The sequence below is a fragment of the Hyla sarda genome, chromosome 13, assembly GCF_029499605.1.
Source record: "Hyla sarda isolate aHylSar1 chromosome 13, aHylSar1.hap1, whole genome shotgun sequence".
NCBI lineage: Eukaryota > Metazoa > Chordata > Amphibia > Anura > Hylidae > Hyla > Hyla sarda.
In genome coordinates, this window is record NC_079201.1 from 6,647,179 (window position 1) to 6,670,521 (window position 23,343).

Genomic DNA, 23,343 nt, shown 5'->3' on the forward strand with positions numbered 1-23,343 from the left:
GTAGTTATATTCTTGTATACAGGAGCAGTATTATAGTAGTTATATTCCTGTATATAGGAGCAGTATTATAGTAGTTATATTCTTGTATATAGGAACAGTATTATAGTAGTTATATTCTTGTATACAGGAGCAGTATTATAGTAGTTATATTCTTGTAAATGGGAGCAGTATTATAGTAGTTATATTCTTGTATACAGGAGCAGTATTATAGTAGTTATTTTCTTGTATATAGGAGCAGTATTATAGTAGTTATATTGTTGTATATAGGAGCAGTATTATAGTAGTTATATTCTTGTATATAGGAGCAGTATTATAGTAGTTATATTCTTGTATATAGGAGCAGTATTATAGTAGTTATATTCTTGTATATAGGAGGCAGCATTATAGTAGTTATTCTTGTATATAGGAACAGTATTATAGTAGTTATATTCTTGTATATAGGAGGCAGTATTATAGTAGTTATATTCTTGTATATAGGATCAGTATAATAGTAGATATATTCTTGTATATAAGAGCAGTATTATAGTAGTTATATTCTTGTATATAGGGGGCAGTATTATAGTGGTTATATTCTTGTATATAGGAACAGTATTATAGTAGTTATATTCTTGTATATTTGAGCAGTATTATAGTAGTTATATTCTTGTATATAGGAGCAGCATTATAGTAGTTATATTCTTGTATATAGGAACAGTATTATAGTAGTTATATTCTTGTATGTTTGAGCAGTATTATAGTAGTTATATTCTTGTATATAGGAGCAGCATTATAGTAGTTATATTCTTGTATATAGGAGCAGTATTATAGTAGTTATATTCTTGTATATTGGAGCAGTATTATAGTAGGTATATTCTTGTATATAGGAGCAGTATTATAGTAGTTATATTCTTGTATATAGGAGCAGTATTATAGTAGTTATATTCTTGTATATAGGAGCAGTATTATAGTAGATATATTCTTGTATATAGGAGGCAGTATTATAGTAGTTATATTCTTGTATAAAGGAGCAGTATTATAGTAGTTATATTCTTGTATATAGGAACAGTATTATAGTAGTTATATTCTTGTATATAGGAGGCAGTATTATAGTAGTTATATTCTTGTATATAGGAGCAGTATTATAGTAGTTATATTCTTGTATATAGGAGCAGTATTATAGTAGTTATATTCTTGTATATAGGAGCAGTATTATAGTAGGTATATTCTTGTATATAGGAGCAGTATTATATATATATATATATATATATATATATATTCAGTATTATAGTAGTTATATATTTGAACATATGATGCAGTATGTTAAAAAGATGGGTGATACTTCATAAACACTAAAAGCAAACAGAGATCTCAGAATAGCAGGTAAATACAGTATAATTTTAGCCTTTTTCTATGATATCATAACACTATTACCTGTTGTCACGAATACACAGTGCGGCTACTGGGTCGGCTCTACTATTGGCTCTCATCACTCGGAGGCAGTCTCCATTAAGGACGTTAAATACACGTATTTTGCCGTCTGCACATCCTGTAATAACCCTGAGGTAGAGCAGCTCCAGACACATCACCTCCCTGCAGGAATATGAAGGCAGGGATCAGTCTATATTGGAACCAGGGACGGGTTTAGGTTGACTAGAATGGGGGCTTGAGCCCCTGCCATTTTGATGTTCCTCCTATAAGTGCCCTGGGCAGTCTGGTATCATTATGTGGGCATTGATATAAATATAAGAAGAGGCTTCTTTTTTTTTTTTTTTTTTTTTTAGTTCAGCCCCTGCCCCCATTTTTTGTATTCTGACATTTATATAACCATAAACAGATGCGTTTACTTACTTTGGGTGCCTAAAGCTCATTAAGCGTTTCTGAAAAGTTCCCATCATGCTCCAGGCAATTACAAATCCATCTGAGCTCCCCGATACCAAGTGCCACTGGTCAAACGACAGGCACCTTATTGCCCCCTGGTGGCCAGACAGTGTCTGTGCAATACAAAAGTGCAACATTTTCAGATGAAAAGCCACAACGTAACCTTTCCATGTGATAGGACCCTAAAAAATAAGCAGTGTTTCCCAACCAGGGTGTCTCCAGCGGTTGCAAAACTACAACTCCCAGCATGCCCGGACAGCCAAAGGCTGTCCGGGCATGCTGGGAGTTGTAGTTTTGCAACTGCTGGGGGGGGCACCCCGATTGGGAAATGTCGGCATAAGCGAATCAGAGGTCACATATTCTTACCCACCTTGATTAATTCGGCAGATTCCACGCTCCACACTTTGACAAGACCCTTGTCACAGCCGCTCACCACTATCTGGCCCCTCATTATCACCGCCAGGACCGCGTCCTTATGTTTATACGTCCGCAGACATTTCCCTGTAGTGATGTCCCACACTGAAAGGGACAGAAGGCTCGGTCGGTGGACAAGTTCAGGGGGTATGTAAACTTTTGCAACCATTTTATATATATATATTTTGAAAATAATAACTACTAAGCATGTGGTTTTAACAGCTCCTGTGCAGACCTATGTGTCTCCATGGTTACAGACTACAAAACAAACCCTGTGTAGTCTGATCCTGCAGTCATGTGTTATGGTTTTTATATTGTTCATGGGGACGAGGGTTTCCCGCCACGTTACTCCTGGTCCCCTTTGGCCTGTAGGGTAGTAATTAGTATGGGTGACCCTAGGTCTCTCCTTTGCTCAGTCACACAGAAAGGGTTAATTTACTCACGGTCCCCTATTGTAACTTTTTCCTCCATCCTGTTAGTTCCCCTGGTGCTCTACAGTTCCCAACAGCGGGGTGTAAGGAAATAGTTGTAGCCAATTATAGATGACCAGGCCCGGCCTGAAGCCCTGTACCAACACTCATTCTGATAATATATGGATATACAGCAAAATACCCTAGTTTAACCACTAGATGTCACTAGAGTACATTAGATACAGTATGCACTGCTTTTGCGTAGACATTGCAGAGCCAAAACGATATAATAGAGCCGGAATGCACCGAAGCAATAACAATGTTGCTAAGACATCATGTAGTGGGACACTGCACCCATACATGTCGATGGGCTGACAGCTGACCAGGCCCGGCCTGAAGCCCTGTACAAGCCCTATAGCAACACCTATCCTGGCTGACTACTAGGATAGTCCTCGACCACTGGATTGGATTAATATTGCTGAAAGCTATTCCTCCTGACACCCCTCTGTCCCCTTACACATGCACCATCAGTTTTAGAGGGTATAGGGCAGTGTTTCCCAACCAATGTCCTATGCTAGGAGTTGCAGTTTTGCAACAGCTGGAGGCACACTGGTCAAGAAACACTGGAATAGGGAAATAAACCATTGCCAGACACGTCTGCTGGTGGCTTATTTTCAAGGAGAACAAAAGGATTGAGCTTTCAAATTTAAAGGGGTTATCCAGGAAAAAATTTTTTATATATCAACTGGCTCTAGAAAGTTAAACAGATTTGTAAATTACTTCTATTAAAAAATCTTAATCCTTTCAGTTCTTATGAGCTGCTGAAGTTGAGTTGTTCTTTTCTGTCTAAGTGCTCTCTGATTACACCTGTCTCGGGAACTGTCCAGAGTAGAAGCAAATCCCCATAGCAAATCTCTTCTACTCTGTGCAGTTCCCGAGACAAGCAGAGATGTCGGCAGAGAGCTTTGTTTCCAGACAGAAAAGTACAACTCAACTTCAGCAGCTGATAATTATTGGAAGGAATGAGATTTTTTAATAGAAGTCATTTACAAATCTTATAAACAAAATGGAGAGGCTCCTGTCTATCTGACAATCACCGAGGACCCGAGCAACCCAACATACACCTATACCCACGGTGTATAAAAAATAGGATCAATATGGAAGAAATAATAAATGGGGCTCAAGGGTCAAAGATATCTAGTTTAATTAATAAGTATTTATTAATATAAATGTAAAAAAGAAACCAAATAGGGATGTACAGGGCCCTTGTACCTCCCTAATTAATTACATAAAAATATAATAATCCCAATATAAAAAACTAATAACAACTATAAAATTGATATGCAATTTGAGCCTGTAATATCAGTATAAAGATATAAAGATCTCCTGATCTTGAGGAACAGCACAATATAAATGTTCATTCAAAAAACACTTGTTGCCGGAGATCTTCAATATAGAAAATATAGTAAAATGTATCCGCTTGTGAGTAATCAATTGATGCGGTAGTGCTGTATCCGTCCAAATCTTGGCAACTAATTACACCAACTCAGTGATACAATGTGGCACTTTGTGAACAGTGGACAGTCATTCAAAATCACTCTTTAAGCATTTCTGCGTATGACATACATCAAAGAAGCCAGTTGGTAGTACATTGCATATAATGCTCACCACTCCGAAATGTCACGGATCTCCCTTTAGTATGGTTCTGGGGGCCGGCTGTCAAGCGTCGTATGGCCGGTGCCTTGCCTCTATCAGGGATCGTGCTGCTGGAGTCTCGGCCAACTCCTAAGATCGCAGCACTCGGTGGTGGGCACCGTTTGGGGGACTGCAGCGCTGTCAAGCGGAGTCCCTTGATCTGGTCAACTTGAAATGATGGTGGTCTATAGACCTCAAGTCCTTATTGCAGATGGTCCAATTGGCTTCTCACTGGTAATTTTTATATTCGATAAGCAGAGTGAATAACCCGGCGGCGTTCCTCGTGCAAAGTTCGCGCGCTCGGGAGATGGTTCACTGTGATGAATGCCTTGGATCTGGCGAATGATTGCTTATTCTCTCAGAAGAGTATTCTTTAATAACAGGCTCAATATCGCAATGTCTGAATTGCTGGACGCGTTTCAAAACCTTCCTCGGTTTTTTCTTCAGCAGCGGAACGTGTGAATTACAACAAACTAATGGTTTATATATCATTAAATCACGCCCCTTCCTAATGACCTAACTGATGACCTCACATCCTGAACAAAAAATCTATTAATTACCATTGTGGGCACTATCCAAATATAAAAAGAAAAAGTAAATAGATAAACACTATTTAAGCTCATCTGTGAACATATCAACATTTTTATACAAACTATATAACATCAGAATTTATATATACTACATATATAATTAAAAGACATAAAGGAAAAAAAGGAGAAAAGCTGTTAATACTATTCAATGCCAGTAAGATACTGGAACTGACACTGAAATAACATAATATCTAATTGTGGAAAGGGAATAATATATATAAACGAATATGTATAAAAAATATATATAAAATGCAAATAAAAATCAAATATAATAAAAAATAATGATAATATGTAAAACATATATATATATCCATATATATACACGGAAAAATATTAAAAAATAATAAAAATAAAAATAAACATAAAATAAAATGATACATGTAAAAATAACGATAAATAAAAATAATAATAATAATAATAATAATAAAAATAGAAATATGAATATGGAAAATAAATATCACGGACTAACGGGCATCCCTAAATAGTATAATGTAAATATGATAGCAAAATGGGACATCTACAGACTCAAAGGTATATGTTACTAGTACATGCAGATATGGAACTCCCAGCTTTCTCTGTGGTAGGGTTGAGAAGGGCCCGACGAAGGGTCTGTCGGAGTACTGGGAAACAGTCAAACGCCGACAGACCGTCCAAAGGGCCCATCCTCACTTTCAATCCAAAAAACCAAATATTTCTAGATCACTGTTCAGACCTCTAGGAGCCAAGGTGCCGAATTCGAAGATTTTCCTCGATTCGGCTCTTGACATTTTATTAATAAAATTACCCCCCCTCCAATCATGTTGAATTTGTTGTATGGCCATATATTTAAGGTTATTTGGATTCCCCTGATGGTACTGTTTGAAATGTGCAGAAAGGGGGTGTTTCTCATTTTGTTTCTTAATATTATAACGATGTTCCAGTATTCGGGTTTTGAGTGCCCGTGATGTGCGTCCCACATATTGTTTCTTGCACGGGCACTCAATTATATAGATAACCCCCTTACTTGCACAATTCAAAAATTCGTTAATCTTGAAAACAAAATCATTTGAAAAAGATTTCACTGATAAAGTACGTTTCTCAAATTTAGTTGCTTTACAACTGGGGCATTGGCCACATCTAAAAAAACCTTTGAGGTCTATAATTGTGGAAGATGCTTTTGTGTGCGAAATTTCTGCTCGAACAGTAGGTGCAACTTTAATGTTCAAATTAGCTGCTTTTGTGTAAATGATTGGGGGTTTGGGTGGAAGGATATCCCCCAACACTTTATCTTGTTGTAATATTGGCCAATATTTAGTAATGATGCTTTCAATTTTTTTATATTTGGTATTGAAGGGTATGATCAATTTGGATTGTTCTAACTCATTTATGGATCTTGGAATAGAATTTTTGGGAATAAAAAATGTAGATCTATCCACCTTACGTACTTTCTCTAACGATTGCTGGATATTAGTCAAGGGGTAATCTTTTTCTAAAAATTGGTTGGTGAGAGTGATGGCTTCTGCTTCAAATTGTTCGTTATGTGTACAATTGCGTTTCAATCTACGAAACTGACTTGTTGGCACATTGATTAGCCACTGAGGTAGATGACAACTGGTATGTAGTATGAATCCATTTTTAGCTACTGGTTTATGGTAAGTGCTACAAATCAAGCTAGTGTTACTAGTAGTGATAAGTAAATCTAAAAATTCAACAGAAGTAGAACTAATGTTAGGAGTGAATTGTAAATTAAGGTTATTTGAATTAAGTGATGATATAAATGAATCCAATTCGATACTAGAGCCACGCCAAATGAAAAAAATATCGTCAATATAACGATGCCAGGACACCAGATTTGCCCCCAGCTGGGGATTAATGGTGGTACATTCCCAATTGGCCATAAAAAGATTGGCATAGCTGGGGGCGAATCTGGTGCCCATGGCTGTGCCATTAATCTGTAAAAAATAATCTGAACCAAATAAAAAATAATTATGTGTAAGAATGAATGATATGCTCTCTGTGATGAAGTTAATTTGTTCTGGTAATAATTCTGCATATTTATGTAACATAGATGAAATGGCCTCAATACCTTGCTGGTGATTGATGACAGTATATAATGAACTGACATCCAAAGTACCTAAGAGCCAAGAAGGGTCCCACTTTACTGTCTCCACTATCTTTATTATTTGTGTAGTGTCCCTCAAATACGAATCTGTTAGTTTAACCAAGGGTTGCAAAAACTGATCTATATATTGGGAGAGATTTGAAGTAATTGATCCAATACCCGACACGATTGGTCGGCCTGGTGGATGACTGGCATTCTTGTGGATTTTGGGTATCGTATAGAATACAGGTATACGTTTGGGTGTCCCTGTAATAAAATCATATTCGTGTTTAGATAATATACCCTTTTCTTTAGCTCTGTCACATAATGTCGTCAGCTCCTCATAGAACTGTGTAGTGGGATCTCCCTGGAGTTTTTTATATGTGTTACAATCATTTAGCTGAGATAGACATTCTTGAGAATATGAGGAGGTGTCCATCACCACTATGCCACCTCCCTTATCTGCAGGCCTGATGGTGATGGACAGATCCTGTTGTAGTTCCTTAATGGCTACTATTTCTGCTGGGGTAAGGTTAACCCATGGATTTTTAGCAGTTCTAATTTTTCTAAGGTCACTTTCTACTGCCTTCTTAAAAGCCGTCATATCTGAGCTAATTTCATGTCTCGGAAAAAAATTGGATCTATTTTTCAAGGTTGTGTGTTCATAAGTGGATGTGGAATTGATAGGAGCTATTGGGTTTTTCAGAAAATATTTTTTGAGACTTAATTTACGTATATATTTTTCTATCCCAATATATATACCGAATTTGTCCAACTGTTGACTTGGTGCAAATTTGAGTCCTTTATTTAATAGGCCAATTTGGTTGGGTTTTAATGTGACTGAACTGAGATTGAATATTACATTTTCTATCTCTAAATTTTGCTTGATTTTGTTTTGGGTTGATCTACCTCCTCTATTATATCCTCTACGTACTCTCTTTTTCTGTTGGTGTTCTGGCTGGTTGTACTGATGAGTGGGGTTGGATGGACCTGTGCTATGGTCTCTATTGTTTGTATTACTTTCCTGGGTTCCATAGTGTGTTTGGATAGTGGTTGAAGGTTGGGATTGTGAAATTGGGAGTTCGTGGGGTAATATGGGGTCTGGTGGTATGTGTATTGTGATTTCTTGAATTGTGGATAGTGCATTGTATGGGGTTTGGAGTGACGCCAATGGTGATGTGGAGAATGTGGTGGCCGGGGACTGTATGTGTTGGGATAACCCCGAGCATATTGGGGTTTGTAACCATAATGAGGTCTGTGATAATTCGTTTGAGGTGAATGTGGACGGTGTCTTGGTGGAGGAGTGTTGTCTAAAAAATGGTTCTCTGAGGCTAAAGCAGAGAACTTATTTTGTGTGGGTACATTATAAGTGTGTGATATGGTTTGTTCGGGTGTCTGTGTTTGTTTCTTTCTATTCCACAGGTGTTTCTTTGTTTTTTTACTAATTATCTCATTTTCTACCGTGTCAAGTTTTTTACACAAGCATTCTTGATATTTTAAAAATTCTGCTGTTTTTTCAAATGATTCTATAGTAGTGCGTAAGGATGCTATTTTAGAGTCAATTTCCACTAATAATTCTTGCCTTCTTTCCACCACCAATTTGGTTGCTTCAATAGATACTTGTTTAAAAAATGTATTCCATTTAACATTAAATGTATCTCCATCTAAATCCCCTGCTGGAGTTTTATGTACCGTTAGTCCCTTGGGAATATTACCCGTATTAATCATATAGCTAAGTGTTTTAATTTCCCATTTTTGTCTCAAATTTTTTATTAAATAGTGTTCTAATTCTCTAAAAGTATCGGACACAATTTTTTGCGGATGTGAGGTATCTGATTTCATATTGGGATCATCTGAAAATTCAAAAACATCAACATTTTGTTGTTTTTTAGCTAGATGCGACCAAATATCCATGACTGTCAGACCTACAGAGCTCAATCTCCCAGGTATAAATGAAATAAAGTATTATAAACAAAATGGAGAGGCTCCTGTCTATCTGACAATCACCGAGGACCCGAGCAACCCAACATACACCTATACCCACGGTGTATAAAAAATAGGATCAATATGGAAGAAATAATAAATGGGGCTCAAGGGTCAAAGATATCTAGTTTAATTAATAAGTATTTATTAATATAAATGTAAAAAAGAAACCAAATAGGGATGTACAGGGCCCTTGTACCTCCCTAATTAATTACATAAAAATATAATAATCCCAATATAAAAAACTAATAACAACTATAAAATTGATATGCAATTTGAGCCTGTAATATCAGTATAAAGATATAAAGATCTCCTGATCTTGAGGAACAGCACAATATAAATGTTCATTCAAAAAACACTTGTTGCCGGAGATCTTCAATATAGAAAATATAGTAAAATGTATCCGCTTGTGAGTAATCAATTGATGCGGTAGTGCTGTATCCGTCCAAATCTTGGCAACTAATTACACCAACTCAGTGATACAATGTGGCACTTTGTGAACAGTGGACAGTCATTCAAAATCACTCTTTAAGCATTTCTGCGTATGACATACATCAAAGAAGCCAGTTGGTAGTACATTGCATATAATGCTCACCACTCCGAAATGTCACGGATCTCCCTTTAGTATGGTTCTGGGGGCCGGCTGTCAAGCGTCGTATGGCCGGTGCCTTGCCTCTATCAGGGATCGTGCTGCTGGAGTCTCGGCCAACTCCTAAGATCGCAGCACTCGGTGGTGGGCACCGTTTGGGGGACTGCAGCGCTGTCAAGCGGAGTCCCTTGATCTGGTCAACTTGAAATGATGGTGGTCTATAGACCTCAAGTCCTTATTGCAGATGGTCCAATTGGCTTCTCACTGGTAATTTTTATATTCGATAAGCAGAGTGAATAACCCGGCGGCGTTCCTCGTGCAAAGTTCGCGCGCTCGGGAGATGGTTCACTGTGATGAATGCCTTGGATCTGGCGAATGATTGCTTATTCTCTCAGAAGAGTATTCTTTAATAACAGGCTCAATATCGCAATGTCTGAATTGCTGGACGCGTTTCAAAACCTTCCTCGGTTTTTTCTTCAGCAGCGGAACGTGTGAATTACAACAAACTAATGGTTTATATATCATTAAATCACGCCCCTTCCTAATGACCTAACTGATGACCTCACATCCTGAACAAAAAATCTATTAATTACCATTGTGGGCACTATCCAAATATAAAAAGAAAAAGTAAATAGATAAACACTATTTAAGCTCATCTGTGAACATATCAACATTTTTATACAAACTATATAACATCAGAATTTATATATACTACATATATAATTAAAAGACATAAAGGAAAAAAAGGAGAAAAGCTGTTAATACTATTCAATGCCAGTAAGATACTGGAACTGACACTGAAATAACATAATATCTAATTGTGGAAAGGGAATAATATATATAAACGAATATGTATAAAAAATATATATAAAATGCAAATAAAAATCAAATATAATAAAAAATAATGATAATATGTAAAACATATATATATATCCATATATATACACGGAAAAATATTAAAAAATAATAAAAATAAAAATAAACATAAAATAAAATGATACATGTAAAAATAACGATAAATAAAAATAATAATAATAATAATAATAAAAATAGAAATATGAATATGGAAAATAAATATCACGGACTAACGGGCATCCCTAAATAGTATAATGTAAATATGATAGCAAAATGGGACATCTACAGACTCAAAGGTATATGTTACTAGTACATGCAGATATGGAACTCCCAGCTTTCTCTGTGGTAGGGTTGAGAATTGGACCATCTGCAATAAGGACTTGAGGTCTATAGACCACCATCATTTCAAGTTGACCAGATCAAGGGACTCCGCTTGACAGCGCTGCAGTCCCCCAAACGGTGCCCACCACCGAGTGCTGCGATCTTAGGAGTTGGCCGAGACTCCAGCAGCACGATCCCTGATAGAGGCAAGGCACCGGCCATACGACGCTTGACAGCCGGCCCCCAGAACCATACTAAAGGGAGATCCGTGACATTTCGGAGTGGTGAGCATTATATGCAATGTACTACCAACTGGCTTCTTTGATGTATGTCATACGCAGAAATGCTTAAAGAGTGATTTTGAATGACTGTCCACTGTTCACAAAGTGCCACATTGTATCACTGAGTTGGTGTAATTAGTTGCCAAGATTTGGACGGATACAGCACTACCGCATCAATTGATTACTCACAAGCGGATACATTTTACTATATTTTCTATATTGAAGATCTCCGGCAACAAGTGTTTTTTGAATGAACATTTATATTGTGCTGTTCCTCAAGATCAGGAGATCTTTATATCTTTATACTGATATTACAGGCTCAAATTGCATATCAATTTTATAGTTGTTATTAGTTTTTTATATTGGGATTATTAATTAGGGAGGTACAAGGGCCCTGTACATCCCTATTTGGTTTCTTTTTTACATTTATATTAATAAATACTTATTAATTAAACTAGATATCTTTGACCCTTGAGCCCCATTTATTATTTCTTCCATATTGATCCTATTTTTTATACACCGTGGGTATAGGTGTATGTTGGGTTGCTCGGGTCCTCGGTGATTGTCAGATAGACAGGAGCCTCTCCATTTTGTTTATAATACTTTATTTCATTTATACCTGGGAGATTGAGCTCTGTAGGTCTGACAGTCATGGATATTTGGTCGCATCTAGCTAAAAAACAACAAAATGTTGATGTTTTTGAATTTTCAGATGATCCCAATATGAAATCAGATACCTCACATCCGCAAAAAATTGTGTCCGATACTTTTAGAGAATTAGAACACTATTTAATAAAAAATTTGAGACAAAAATGGGAAATTAAAACACTTAGCTATATGATTAATACGGGTAATATTCCCAAGGGACTAACGGTACATAAAACTCCAGCAGGGGATTTAGATGGAGATACATTTAATGTTAAATGGAATACATTTTTTAAACAAGTATCTATTGAAGCAACCAAATTGGTGGTGGAAAGAAGGCAAGAATTATTAGTGGAAATTGACTCTAAAATAGCATCCTTACGCACTACTATAGAATCATTTGAAAAAACAGCAGAATTTTTAAAATATCAAGAATGCTTGTGTAAAAAACTTGACACGGTAGAAAATGAGATAATTAGTAAAAAAACAAAGAAACACCTGTGGAATAGAAAGAAACAAACACAGACACCCGAACAAACCATATCACACACTTATAATGTACCCACACAAAATAAGTTCTCTGCTTTAGCCTCAGAGAACCATTTTTTAGACAACACTCCTCCACCAAGACACCGTCCACATTCACCTCAAACGAATTATCACAGACCTCATTATGGTTACAAACCCCAATATGCTCGGGGTTATCCCAACACATACAGTCCCCGGCCACCACATTCTCCACATCACCATTGGCGTCACTCCAAACCCCATACAATGCACTATCCACAATTCAAGAAATCACAATACACATACCACCAGACCCCATATTACCCCACGAACTCCCAATTTCACAATCCCAACCTTCAACCACTATCCAAACACACTATGGAACCCAGGAAAGTAATACAAACAATAGAGACCATAGCACAGGTCCATCCAACCCCACTCATCAGTGCAACCAGCCAGAACACCAACAGAAAAAGAGAGTACGTAGAGGATATAATAGAGGAGGTAGATCAACCCAAAACAAAATCAAGCAAAATTTAGAGATAGAAAATGTAATATTCAATCTCAGTTCAGTCACATTAAAACCCAACCAAATTGGCCTATTAAATAAAGGACTCAAATTTGCACCAAGTCAACAGTTGGACAAATTCGGTATATATATTGGGATAGAAAAATATATACGTAAATTAAGTCTCAAAAAATATTTTCTGAAAAACCCAATAGCTCCTATCAATTCCACATCCACTTATGAACACACAACCTTGAAAAATAGATCCAATTTTTTTCCGAGACATGAAATTAGCTCAGATATGACGGCTTTTAAGAAGGCAGTAGAAAGTGACCTTAGAAAAATTAGAACTGCTAAAAATCCATGGGTTAACCTTACCCCAGCAGAAATAGTAGCCATTAAGGAACTACAACAGGATCTGTCCATCACCATCAGGCCTGCAGATAAGGGAGGTGGCATAGTGGTGATGGACACCTCCTCATATTCTCAAGAATGTCTATCTCAGCTAAATGATTGTAACACATATAAAAAACTCCAGGGAGATCCCACTACACAGTTCTATGAGGAGCTGACGACATTATGTGACAGAGCTAAAGAAAAGGGTATATTATCTAAACACGAATATGATTTTATTACAGGGACACCCAAACGTATACCTGTATTCTATACGATACCCAAAATCCACAAGAATGCCAGTCATCCACCAGGCCGACCAATCGTGTCGGGTATTGGATCAATTACTTCAAATCTCTCCCAATATATAGATCAGTTTTTGCAACCCTTGGTTAAACTAACAGATTCGTATTTGAGGGACACTACACAAATAATAAAGATAGTGGAGACAGTAAAGTGGGACCCTTCTTGGCTCTTAGGTACTTTGGATGTCAGTTCATTATATACTGTCATCAATCACCAGCAAGGTATTGAGGCCATTTCATCTATGTTACATAAATATGCAGAATTATTACCAGAACAAATTAACTTCATCACAGAGAGCATATCATTCATTCTTACACATAATTATTTTTTATTTGGTTCAGATTATTTTTTACAGATTAATGGCACAGCCATGGGCACCAGATTCGCCCCCAGCTATGCCAATCTTTTTATGGCCAATTGGGAATGTACCACCATTAATCCCCAGCTGGGGGCAAATCTGGTGTCCTGGCATCGTTATATTGACGATATTTTTTTCATTTGGCGTGGCTCTAGTATCGAATTGGATTCATTTATATCATCACTTAATTCAAATAACCTTAATTTACAATTCACTCCTAACATTAGTTCTACTTCTGTTGAATTCTTAGATTTACTTATCACTACTAGTAACACTAGCTTGATTTGTAGCACTTACCATAAACCAGTAGCTAAAAATGGATTCATACTACATACCAGTTGTCATCTACCTCAGTGGCTAATCAATGTGCCAACAAGTCAGTTTCGTAGATTGAAACGCAATTGTACACATAACGAACAATTTGAAGCAGAAGCCATCACTCTCACCAACCAATTTTTAGAAAAAGATTACCCCTTGACTAATATCCAGCAATCGTTAGAGAAAGTACGTAAGGTGGATAGATCTACATTTTTTATTCCCAAAAATTCTATTCCAAGATCCATAAATGAGTTAGAACAATCCAAATTGATCATACCCTTCAATACCAAATATAAAAAAATTGAAAGCATCATTACTAAATATTGGCCAATATTACAACAAGATAAAGTGTTGGGGGATATCCTTCCACCCAAACCCCCAATCATTTACACAAAAGCAGCTAATTTGAACATTAAAGTTGCACCTACTGTTCGAGCAGAAATTTCGCACACAAAAGCATCTTCCACAATTATAGACCTCAAAGGTTTTTTTAGATGTGGCCAATGCCCCAGTTGTAAAGCAACTAAATTTGAGAAACGTACTTTATCAGTGAAATCTTTTTCAAATGATTTTGTTTTCAAGATTAACGAATTTTTGAATTGTGCAAGTAAGGGGGTTATCTATATAATTGAGTGCCCGTGCAAGAAACAATATGTGGGACGCACATCACGGGCACTCAAAACCCGAATACTGGAACATCGTTATAATATTAAGAAACAAAATGAGAAACACCCCCTTTCTGCACATTTCAAACAGTACCATCAGGGGAATCCAAATAACCTTAAATATATGGCCATACAACAAATTCAACATGATTGGAGGGGGGGTAATTTTATTAATAAAATGTCAAGAGCCGAATCGAGGAAAATCTTCGAATTCGGCACCTTGGCTCCTAGAGGTCTGAACAGTGATCTAGAAATATTTGGTTTTTTGGATTGAAAGTGAGGATGGGCCCTTTGGACGGTCTGTCGGCGTTTGACTGTTTCCCAGTACTCCGACAGACCCTTCGTCGGGCCCTTCTCAACCCTACCACAGAGAAAGCTGGGAGTTCCATATCTGCATGTACTAGTAACATATACCTTTGAGTCTGTAGATGTCCCATTTTGCTATCATATTTACATTATACTATTTAGGGATGCCCGTTAGTCCGTGATATTTATTTTCCATATTCATATTTCTATTTTTATTATTATTATTATTATTATTTTTATTTATCGTTATTTTTACATGTATCATTTTATTTTATGTTTATTTTTATTTTTATTATTTTTTAATATTTTTCCGTGTATATATATGGATATATATATATGTTTTACATATTATCATTATTTTTTATTATATTTGATTTTTATTTGCATTTTATATATATTTTTTATACATATTCGTTTATATATATTATTCCCTTTCCACAATTAGATATTATGTTATTTCAGTGTCAGTTCCAGTATCTTACTGGCATTGAATAGTATTAACAGCTTTTCTCCTTTTTTTCCTTTATGTCTTTTAATTATATATGTAGTATATATAAATTCTGATGTTATATAGTTTGTATAAAAATGTTGATATGTTCACAGATGAGCTTAAATAGTGTTTATCTATTTACTTTTTCTTTTTATATTTGGATAGTGCCCACAATGGTAATTAATAGATTTTTTGTTCAGGATGTGAGGTCATCAGTTAGGTCATTAGGAAGGGGCGTGATTTAATGATATATAAACCATTAGTTTGTTGTAATTCACACGTTCCGCTGCTGAAGAAAAAACCGAGGAAGGTTTTGAAACGCGTCCAGCAATTCAGACATTGCGATATTGAGCCTGTTATTAAAGAATACTCTTCTGAGAGAATAAGCAATCATTCGCCAGATCCAAGGCATTCATCACAGTGAACCATCTCCCGAGCGCGCGAACTTTGCACGAGGAACGCCGCCGGGTTATTCACTCTGCTTATCGAATATAAAAATTACCAGTGAGAAGCCAATTGGACCATCTGCAATAAGGACTTGAGGTCTATAGACCACCATCATTTCAAGTTGACCAGATCAAGGGACTCCGCTTGACAGCGCTGCAGTCCCCCAAACGGTGCCCACCACCGAGTGCTGCGATCTTAGGAGTTGGCCGAGACTCCAGCAGCACGATCCCTGATAGAGGCAAGGCACCGGCCATACGACGCTTGACAGCCGGCCCCCAGAACCATACTAAAGGGAGATCCGTGACATTTCGGAGTGGTGAGCATTATATGCAATGTACTACCAACTGGCTTCTTTGATGTATGTCATACGCAGAAATGCTTAAAGAGTGATTTTGAATGACTGTCCACTGTTCACAAAGTGCCACATTGTATCACTGAGTTGGTGTAATTAGTTGCCAAGATTTGGACGGATACAGCACTACCGCATCAATTGATTACTCACAAGCGGATACATTTTACTATATTTTCTATATTGAAGATCTCCGGCAACAAGTGTTTTTTGAATGAACATTTATATTGTGCTGTTCCTCAAGATCAGGAGATCTTTATATCTTTATACTGATATTACAGGCTCAAATTGCATATCAATTTTATAGTTGTTATTAGTTTTTTATATTGGGATTATTATATTTTTATGTAATTAATTAGGGAGGTACAAGGGCCCTGTACATCCCTATTTGGTTTCTTTTTTACATTTATATTAATAAATACTTATTAATTAAACTAGATATCTTTGACCCTTGAGCCCCATTTATTATTTCTTCCATATTGATCTCATTTACAAATCTGTTTAATTTTCTGGAGCCAGTTGATTGTTGAAAAAAAAGTTTTTTCCTGGAATACCCCTAGGAGTACTCCCGTGGAAAACTTTTTTTTTTTTTTTAAATCAACTGGTGCCACAAAGTTAAACAGATTTGTAAATCACTTCTATTAAAAAAATCTTAATCCTTCCAGTACTTTTTAGGGGCTGTATACTAAAGAGAAATCCAAAAATGAAATGCATTTCCTCTGATGTCATGACCACAGTGCTCTCTTCTGACCTCTGCTGTCCATTTTCGGAACTGTCCAGAACAGGAGAAAATCCCCATAGCAAACATATGCTGCTTTGGACAGTTCCTAAAAGGGACAGCAGAGGTCAGAAGAGAGCACTGTGGTCATGACATTAGAGGAAATGCATTTCTTTTTTGGATTTCTCTTTAGTATACAGCCCCTAAAAAGTACTGGAAGGATTAAGATTTTTTTAATAGAAGTGATTTACAAATCTGTTTAACTTTCTGGCACCAGTTAATGAAAAAAAAAAAAAAGTTTTCCACGGGAGTACCCCTTTAACATGCCCTTTCCTTCTTTCCCCCGACATTTAGGAGGCCCCCACGAGATAATAAGATGGTCATGTCGAATTTGACAAGTTTATTTGTCTTTTCTCTAATGTGTGTGTGTGGCATTTTTTCCACTCCTTCTCCCCATCCCCATAGATCCAAAAAGTGGGGGCAAATGTTAGGAAGTAACACATGACTGCAGAATCAGACCTCATTGGTTGTTTGTCGTCACATGGGTTTGCAAAGGATCAGGGCAGTGTTTCCCAACCAGTGTGCCTCCAGGTGTTGCAAAACTACTACTCCCAGCATGCCCGGACAGCCAACGGCTGTCCGGGCATGCTGGGAGTTGTAGTTTTGCAGCAATGAATCTGACACTTTATAATTCATTGTAACATTATTTAATTTGTGTCCTACTCTACGCCCAACCTTTAACAAGTCCGTCTTTAGCTCCGGAAACCAGAAAATCTTCTTGTACATCCAGACACGTGATCGTCTTCATGTGTCCGTGATAGATTCGTAGGCAAAGTCCGCTGCGCAAATCCCACTGCCTGAAAGACGGAAGAGACTTATAGAAGTATTCATTACAGCGCCCCCCACAGCACACTGGACGGTAATGTCACCTATAAGTAAAAGTGGCCTGACGGATCTGTGGATTTACGGAAAGGGAAATCAGTTCTCCGTGCACCAACTCTTTGCGGAGCGTATTCTTATCTCTAAATGTGCAGAACAGCAGTGTAAAGCATAGGGGATGGAAAGAGCAACAGCCTAAGCATCCAAGCATTTGGATTGGCAGACTCTTAAAGGGGTACTCCCGTGGAAAACTTTTTTTTTTTTTTTTTAAATAAACTGGTGCCAGAAAGTTAAACAGATTTGTAAATTACTTCTATTAAAAAAAATCTTAATCCTTCCAGTACTTATCAACTGCTGTATATTACAGAGGAAATGCTTTCCTTTTTGGATTTCTCTGATGTCACGAGCACAGTGCTCTCTGCTGACCTCTGCTGTCCATTTTAGGAACTGTCCAAAGCAGCATATGTTTGCTATGGGGATTTTCTCCTGCCCTGGACAGTTCCTAAAATGGACAGCAGAGGTCAGCAGAGAGCACTGTGGTCGTGACATCAGAGAAATCCAAAAAGGAAAGCATTTCCTCTGTAGTATATAGCCCCTAAAATGTACTGGAAGGTTTAAGATTTTTTAATAGAAATAATTTACAAATCTGTTTACCTTTCTGATTTAAAAAAAAAGAAGTTTTCCATGGGAGTACCCCTTTAAAGACAATGCAGCAGCTATGCTGGAGTCCTACCTGTCATAGCTCTGATTGTTATCATGCAGTGTAAAGCATGGAGGATAGCTGCAGTGTAAAGCATGGTGGATACCATACATAATTGATAGCAAAGAAGCATTTAAGGGGTTGTCTGTAATTAAAAAGGCATATTCAATTTCTTCTAAAAACAGCACCACCCCTGTCCTCAGGTTGTGTGCGGTATTACAGCTCTGCTCCATTCACTTTAAAGCGTACCCGTCAGATCCAACAAAAATGTTTTTTTTTTTAATATATCACTCAGTACCTAATCCCGACCATGTACATATAACTTTTATGTGTCTGGCACCTTTATTTATTTTTCTATTACACTTTTAATTTAGCTCACTAGTCTGAATTCCTCTCAAAGGGAGGGGGCGTGGCCTCACTGTGCAGGTCTCCGCCCCCTCCCTCAGTATGCTGTCTGCTCACATCTCTCCTAGCATTAGCAAAACTACAACTCCCAGCTTGTCCTCACTGACCGTAGCGGGACACAAGCTGCCAGACGGAGGATTTTGCCTCCAGGTGTGAGCCCTGAGCTCACAGCTGTCAATCAAGGAAGTGTGTCCATGACATAGGTGATGATGCATGGACACAGCAGGACTAGTATGTGTCCAAGCAGGCAGGGGGAGCAGTTCTTTGACTGACTTTTTCAGTGTGAAATACTGAACATTTTCTAATGAAAGCAATTGCAAAACCCATTGGTTATACATACTTTACAACATATCAAAAGGTTTTGTATCTGACAGTGCACATAATGAAAATGTGCTGCAATACCACACGTAAACTGGGGACAAGTGGTGGCGCTGTTTCTTGAAGAAAACAGTTAGGTTTCTCTAATACTAATAATAATAGTATAAGCAATCAGATAGGACCCCTTTATATAATATACTGGTTGTCAACCTTCGGCTCTCCAGCTGTTGGAAAACTACAACTCCCAGCATGCCCGGACATGTGACATACCTTATGCTGAGATCGAACCCTCCGCTGAATACGAAACCTCTCTCTTCACACAACCTCACCGCACGGATGCTTCCGGAGTGCCCCTGAATGAGAGGTGGGATCTGGGCCATGTCTGCCATATCATACAGCTTAACCCTGCGATCTCTGGAGCCGACCGCGACCAACCGTCCGCCATCAAAATGGATCACCCTGTGCGGGTCACCTCTGTGGGTCAAATAAAAGGATGAAAGTAATAGGGCCAAAAGAATTACTACCCCCAGCGGACACAGGTAATGAGCCACTTACTGTCCTGTAAGGATGAGGACGTTATATGATCCACAGAACAGGTTCCTCTCCTCCATGGATACAGCCTCGGTCTCTATATCCGTATACGCCGCTTCCAGACTTTCTCCGGACTGCAGAAAATAAAACGTTACAGAATGATTATAGCATCGTCGATGTCGACATGAATAGTAAAAACATTTTTTTTTAGAAAAGAGCACCACCCCCGTCCTCAGGTCGTGTGCGGTATTACAACTAGGCTCTATTCAATTTAATAGAACTGAGCTGCAATACCACACACAACCTGAGGATAAGGGTGGCGCTGTTTCTTTTTTATTTTTATTTATTAAATAAATCAGATCAACTATGTCCAACTGGTCTAAGGCAGTGTTTTCCAAACAGTGTGTCGCCAGCTGTTGCAAAACTACAACTCCCAGCATGCCCGGACAGCCAAAGGCTGTCCGGGCATACTGGGAGTTGTAGTTTTGCAACAGCTGGAGACACTGTTCTGAAAACACACTGATCTGCAGAATTCAAATTGAGCAGACATACAGCAGTCGCAGTGTGACAAATTTGCACACCCCTCTCCTGAAATACTCTGTACTGCTGAGTGACCTTGTTCCTTACACAATTATTTCCTAAAATACTTGGCCATGTTCACACGGTGGAATTTTTGCAGAATGTCCGCTCGGAAGATTTCTGGCAGACTTTTCGCAAACAACAGGCGTGGACAGAACATTCTGGCGCTAGGACCACTAGGTCTCCATAGCAGATCGACATGTCAAATCTTTCTGCAGAGGTCGGAATGGGAATTTCCGCAGCAGATGTTTCCCCCGAGTGCACAGTGCAGCAGAATCCCATTGAAAACGACTGCAACGGAAATTCCTCCGTGTGAACAAGGCTTAACACTGACTGACATCCGTTTCTCTCTTACAATACTCTGGGCTACAGTGAACTCCCCCTCTGCTGCCCCCAGCCCTTCCCACCTTGATTTCTTGGTAATACTTCTCCAGCCTTGGTAAAGCATTACCGTCTTCACCGACTTTCGGTACTGGTACTGTTTGGATTTTGGCGTATGAAACGCTCACACCCTTGTATGAGGTCCCCTGTCAAAAAACAAAACAATAAAAGCGTAAATGTTAAAATTACGGAAAAAAATACTTTAAAACAACATTATTCCATGTTTATACTAGGGGGGTCTTTTATATCATTTTTGTTATGTTTTACTACTTTAAAAAACTTGAACTTTGACCGTATTGTGACTCCTTTTAACTTTTAATTTTTATATTTTTTTTGATGGAAGCTAAGATATCCCAAAAATGGTGAAAATTTCAAGGAATACCAACAACCAGCTTATTGGTTGGAGTTGCCCTTTAGCATCAGCCAGAAATCCTGAACGCAGACAACAATAGTAGGGCGTAGGTCGCATACCTGCAGGATCATAGCTTCGTTCCTCACGAGCGTCTCGGCGTCCAGGTCCTGGAGAAGGTCCTTGGTCAGGTAGCACCAGTGATGAGACACGAAGAGGCAACTGTAGAGATGCTTCTTCTTCAAGTACCCTACAAGGGAAAAACAATAGTCATGGAACGACTGACTACGACATGTCCTGTATTGGGGGGGGGGGTTTGCAGGACAACGTACCTAGAATCTTTTTGGAGAGATGAACCGGAAGGCAGCGGATGAAGTCCTTGTATTTGCTGACACCGGATGTGGACTGGAAAGAAGTAGGCACCACCATAAGAGATGGGTCGTCCTGTGAACATCCTCGTTTTTTGCCCGATTCCTGCACCTTGGACTTCTTCTCGTGTGATTCTTGTATTTCCGAGAGGAAATATAGGTCAAAACAGTTCATGAAAGGCAAGACACTAGGACCTCATTTGGCTCCTGGCCAGTCCTAGTACCCTGCCATAGAGAAATATTACTGCCTTTATTTGTACAGCACCATTTCACTGCGTCAGCCTAGGGGGAGTGCTAGTGTGACTATGAACAACTATACCATGACCAGAACTACTATCCTCATCATCTCAGTCATACGGACTGGGCCTCCGGTGAACTACTTTCCCCATCATCTCAGTCATACTGAATAGGCCTCCAGTCACTGCAATCATATATGTAGCTTTAGTGTCCTGTGCTGGACACTCACTGCATAGCTTTGTGCATGGATTTCCTACTTTATAGGACAACATTATCTATGCTGGGAGTTGTTGTTTTGCAACGGCTGGAGACACCCTGTTTGGGAAACACTTGTATAGCCTCTCTGCTGAGAAGAAGAGGAAGTTTTTTGTTTTTGTCTATAGTGTAGAGGATGAAAGAGAGGGGAGAGAAGTTAGAGCCACCACATCAAGCCCTGTCAGGAGTCCAAGTCAGCTATGTGCAGTACCAGGCTGAGAACATGGTCCTGGGCACTACGTCAACATGGTCCCCTATCTGAGAGCAGCAAGTAAAGGAAAGAAAGAAAGGAGAAAGTTACATAAAGGCTCCATAGCATGACACCAGGACATCAGTGGGCTTCTGGCCAAGCCTAGTACCCTGCCCTAGAGATGCATTACTGCCATCATTTGTACAGCACCATTTCACTGCTCCAGATTAGGGGGGTGCGGGGGAGTTAGTGTGGAGTCTCTGACAGTAGTCGGAATAGAGCTTTGGCTGTAGAAATCCCCATATAAGGTGCTACCCCCTAGTTGTGTGAGTGAATGTGATTGTTTTAAAGGGGTTATTGACTACCAGTAAGGGCACTTTCACTCTATAGAATTCCGGAGCAGCAGCCTTGTCTTCAATGGGATTTTGCTGCTCAACGTGCACACTGCTGAATTTCTGTGGAGAAAAATTCTGCCGCAGAAATTTAAATTCCAGACTCCACCGAAAGAATAAACTTTTGGCAGAATCTGCTCGGATATGCATTGCCATCAATGGTGACGGTGCATGTCCGAGTGGTGCCCGTTGTGCATGGAATGTCCGGACAGACATTCCATATTGTAAACGTACCCTCAAACTGCTATCTTTCAAAAACAGTGCCAAACCTGACCTCAGGTTGTGTGTGGTATTACAACCCGACTCCACTTACTTTTCATTATACTAGGCTGTAGTATTACATACAGCCTGAGGACAAAAGTGGTGCTGTCTGGAAACAGGGGGAGGTGGAGAGTGCTGAGTGCTCCTTATCTTTCTAATGGTCTTTAATATTGTTTGACAGATGCAGAGACGAGCGCTGAGAGTCAAGTGAAAGTTGAGTGAAACCAGGCCTCTCCAGGGAAATGGATGCACCAGAGGGCAGATTAAAGATTCATGCAGCAATAACAGTAGTCATGACGGCAGCGTACGGTCATACGGTCACGGCTTCCAGGTAGGGAGACTGATCGGTTTACATTTCTGTAGGTCAGGCTGCATTCACAGAACAAAGCTAATCGGATCCTATGACACCTACT

General features: G+C 38.6%; 1 protein-coding gene across 1 annotated transcript in view; it reads right to left on the reverse strand.

Moving 5' to 3' along the window:
- The window catches only part of LOC130297595 (F-box and WD repeat domain containing protein 10B-like), a 28,812-nt gene that overhangs the window by 3,858 nt on the left and 1,611 nt on the right, over positions 1-23,343 (reverse strand). Inside the window, exons 2-10 of the mRNA XM_056550238.1 lie at positions 21,560-21,730; positions 21,350-21,477; positions 20,905-21,024; positions 19,943-20,052; positions 19,658-19,861; positions 17,821-17,942; positions 2,228-2,376; positions 1,828-1,970; positions 1,411-1,569 (exon numbers count right to left, since the gene is read on the reverse strand). Of these exons, the coding sequence (XP_056406213.1) occupies positions 1,411-1,569; positions 1,828-1,970; positions 2,228-2,376; positions 17,821-17,942; positions 19,658-19,861; positions 19,943-20,052; positions 20,905-21,024; positions 21,350-21,477; positions 21,560-21,730 (1,306 nt within the window). The remainder of the gene's footprint in view (positions 1-1,410; positions 1,570-1,827; positions 1,971-2,227; positions 2,377-17,820; positions 17,943-19,657; positions 19,862-19,942; positions 20,053-20,904; positions 21,025-21,349; positions 21,478-21,559; positions 21,731-23,343) is intronic.